Below are 3,857 nucleotides of genomic sequence, written 5' to 3'. Positions count from 1 at the left end.
GGCGCGGTACCGGGTCCCCACCCACAGCGCGGTGCCCCGGAACTGCGGTACCTCAGCGCCGCAGATCAGGCGGAAAACCAAAGAAGAGGGAACAAGGGCCCGGAAATCTGCAGCGGAGCGCACCTCGGCAGGGGTGGGGTGAGGGGGAACCTGAGAAAAGGCGGAGCCGCCCGCAGCTCCAGCCCCGCCTCGGCAAGGCCACGCCCCCTCAGCCGTCCGCCGCGACGGGACGCCAGGCTGCGCCGCTTCAGAACCCCCGCCGTCCAGGCGCTCATTGCTCGCGGAGCCGACCCGCCACCCCCGCCGGCGGACGCGGATGGTGCGTCCCACCTAGGCTCGCGTTCTCGCGTGTGCAGCCCCCCCCCGCCCCCCCGGCAGGGCGGAAACCGGCTTTGCGGGCCTCGGGGCTCCGCTGAGCTCGCGTGCGGAGCTGCTCGGCTGGATGCAGGCTTTGAAGTCTACGGAAGCCGAAAACCGAAACCAGAAACAGAAACGCACGTCTTTGTCCTGCATGAACATCTGAACTTGCAGATACGCGGTGTCACCTGAGGAGAATTAAATCCGCATGTGGGACTCTCAACATTCAAGGCCCCGCGTTCTTGTATGCCTGACTCATGTTTGAGGTTGCTTCTGGTTGCACGATTTTGAATTATTTCTTACAGAAAAAGTGAGATTTCTTTGTGTTCAACGAAAACTCAGAAATGGCCCTGTCGCTCCTCTCCTGAAAATGTATTGCTGGAGAAGAGCGTTCCTTTCCTTTCATTCACTTGTTCGTTCCAAAATGTGTATTGGCCGGTCCAGGAATGTCCGCTTCGTAAGAGCAGGCACATCTTTGTATTCACTGCTGAATTTCCAGCACTTAACAGAGCACCTGGCACGTAGTCGCTCAGTAAATATTTGTTGATTGACCGGTTGTCTAAATACCCAGGCCCTGGAGTTACGGAAAACCCAACTAAATCCGGTGCCGTTTCCCCGAATCTAGTGGTGCACATAACTAACTCTCAGGGTAATGTGTTTTTTACCCATCTTTATACTCTATCGTTTTAAAACTGTTTTTGTAATGTGTAATTTATGTAAATTGTTGGTCTTTATTACAAAATGCATGTATAAAGGCATGCGGGGCTGGCTCAGTCAGTAGAGCATGTGACTCTTTATTCCCAGGTCATGAGTTTGAGCCCCCAGTTGGGCTTAGAGATTACTTTAAAAAAGGAAATAAATAAATTTCAAATGAGATAATGTGGCGCTTACTTTATGCCTGACACATAGAGTAAGCTCAGAGGACTGGCCCTGTTATCATTATTAGCACATGTCACTGGGCTGGGTGAACTGGCAAGAACTTTGCAGGAAGTCTTCCTCAGATATAAAGTCCCACAGGAAGTGCAGATTCTCCGCTGAGCACACCAGTCAGTAGCTAAATCTTTCCCCTCAGGCCTCAAGGGACCACCCTGGGTTGTGGCCTGGGTGGGGCAAACAAGGCCTTTCCCCAGGCTACCAATAATGTCCACCCACTTCCAGGAAGACACCTGGCCCGGGCACCACTGACCAGAAGCCCAGAGCCGGGACACTCATTCTCTGCCACTCATTTCCTGCACTGATTTCCAGACTGTAGGTTGAGCAAGGCCAAAAGGCAGTGGAGTTCCTGGTGTCCCACTGTGGCCCCGGGATGCTACTCAATGAAACCTGGGCACCAGCGCTGGCTACACAGGCTTATAACCTGAGCAGATGCACAGGGTCCCGCTCTGAGAAGGACCCGCATGCTTGGTTTAAGACTCTGCTGTTGTTTTCTTGAAATTCTTGATAANTCCCCTGCTCACACTGTCTCTCTCTCTCTCCTGGAAATAAATAAACCATTTAAAAAAAAAAAAAGACTCTGCTGTTGTTTTCTTGAAATTCTTGATAATTTTTTTTATGCTTATTTATTTCTAAGAGTGAGACAGAGCATGAGTGGGGAAGGGGCAGAGAGGGAGACACAGAATCCAAAGCAGGCTCCAAGCTCTGAGCTGTCAGCACAGAGCTCAGTGAGGGGCTTGAATTCACAGAAGGTGAGATAATGACCTGAGCCGAAGTCGGACGCTTAAAACGACTGAGCCACCCAGGTGCCCCTTAAAAAATTTTTTAATGTTTATTTTTGAGAGAGCGAGCGAGCGAGCATGAGCCGAGGAGGGTCAGAGAGGGCTGGAGACACATAATCCAAAGCAGGCTCCAGGCTCCTAGCTGTCAGCAAACAGCCCAACTGTGGGCCACCCAGGCACCCCTTAAATTTGGTTTTGATAGCCAAGGAATATATAATGTGTTTATGCATCTCATTAAAAAAATATAAATGGTACAGCTAAAGGACAAGTGACCCTGGACCTCCCTCTGTCATTCTAGTGTGTAAACCTTCCTGACTTTTGGATGCATTTTGATACCTAAACATGAACATGTGGAAAAAATATTTTGTAGTTACAAAACTTAAAAAGAGACCATACTGGATATATTTCCCCCAATTTTATTGTGAAAATATGTAGACATATAGAAAAGTTGAAATAACTATATAATGAACACCCATACAAATACCACCCAGAATCTACAAATTATTCTATATTTATCAGACACCTGTTATCCATCAACTTTATTTTTTTGATACATTTCAAGTAGATTGCAGACATCAGTGCCCTTCACCCTTAAACAATTCACATACACACTAGAGTTCAATATATTTTTTAGGTTAAATTTACACACGGTCAAATGTTATTTTTGTATTTTCGTACTTCTGGCTTTTCCTTTCTGCTGAACATCCTCCCTAAGGTGGTGTCTGCCTTTCCCTTTTTAACAGAGGCACGACTCCGTTAACTAGATGTCCCCCTGTCAACCCCCACTCCATCTTCCTTCAAACAATGTTAAGGTTGTTTCCAGATTTTCACACAAATGGCGCATGCATCCCCTTACATGGTGCAACGACATTCGTTGCTTGCGCCTCTTTGGGTTCTTGCACGCATTGCTCTCTAACGGTTACCGAGAAGTGTAATTGTTTGAGCACAGAGAAGGCCCGTTCTAAGCTCTAACAGATCTCGCTAAATTGTCCCCCGTTCCCCAGTACCTCTCACGAACACCGCATATTCCGCACATCGTTGTCAACAGCCGACTGGACCGGTTATTTAATATGCAGCCAACCCGAAAGGTAAGGAAATGACGAGAAGCCAGTGTGGCTGGAACAGAAAGGGCAAGGTTGGAGCCCAGAGCGGGAGGAGCCTGGACAGGTGGTGACACCGGGTAGGGAAAGCACGTATCCCCAGGGTGGGCGTTCCTCACTAACACCCGCTCTTATTAACGAACTCACTCCGGGGCGTCCTAGCCGCCTCTTGACCAGCGAGAAACGCCGCGTGTCCGCCGCAGGGGCGTGTCCTCTGCAGGCCCCGCCCCCGCTGCGTGCGCACGTCGGGCCGAGCTCGCGCCGCCCGCTTCGCTGCGGCGGCCGCGGCGCCTCAGGGAGTCACTGACTGACGCGCGGACGCTGGGACCGAGTGACTGCGGAGCGGACTTGCGGCGGGTGAGTGGCCGGCACCCTCTCCGGCCTTTTTTTCGGGCTCCTCGTCGAGTCTAGCCCGCCCGGGCCTTCGGGAGCTGGGCCGGCCCGGCCGCAGCACCCTGCGCCCCCGGCGCGGGCCTGAAGGAGACCCAGCCGGCCGGGGCGGGGGGCGGCCGGACACGGGGTGAGCGGGGAGAGAGGGCCAGGCTGGGGTCCCCGCTTCCTCCGCGCTGTTTGGGAGGGCGGGAGAGGCCTAGTGGCCGGTCCGCGTTGGGCCCCGTTGGGCCCAGTCCCTCGCGGCGTCACGAGTGCTCCGGGCGAGGTGACCCCAGGCGCGCCGCGTGCGGAC

At 52.7% G+C, this 3,857-nt stretch overlaps 2 protein-coding genes across 6 annotated transcripts in view; one reads left to right on the top strand and one right to left on the bottom strand.

Annotated features, from left to right (window-relative positions):
- Window positions 1–3,857, bottom strand: part of NMRAL1 (NmrA like redox sensor 1) — a 13,866-nt gene that overhangs the window by 9,662 nt on the left and 347 nt on the right. Inside the window, exons 2-3 of the mRNA XM_077762757.1 lie at window positions 3,595–3,738; window positions 3,417–3,507 (exon numbers count right to left, since the gene is read on the bottom strand). Coding sequence (XP_077618883.1) covers window positions 3,417–3,507; window positions 3,595–3,738 — 235 coding nt within the window. The remainder of the gene's footprint in view (window positions 1–3,416; window positions 3,508–3,594; window positions 3,739–3,857) is intronic.
- The window catches only part of HMOX2 (heme oxygenase 2), a 30,053-nt gene continuing 29,621 nt past the window's right edge, over window positions 3,426–3,857 (top strand). For all 5 annotated transcript variants that reach the window (XM_077762513.1, XM_077762514.1, XM_077762517.1 and 2 more), the window contains exon 1: window positions 3,426–3,529. The gene's annotated coding sequence lies outside the window, so the exon portion shown is untranslated. The remainder of the gene's footprint in view (window positions 3,530–3,857) is intronic.

This window comes from Crocuta crocuta, unplaced genomic scaffold (genome assembly GCF_008692635.1).
Source record: "Crocuta crocuta isolate KB4526 unplaced genomic scaffold, BGI_CrCroc_1.0 scaffold234, whole genome shotgun sequence".
Lineage (NCBI taxonomy): Eukaryota > Metazoa > Chordata > Mammalia > Carnivora > Hyaenidae > Crocuta > Crocuta crocuta.
This window is presented reverse-complemented; position numbering and strand designations above follow the sequence as displayed.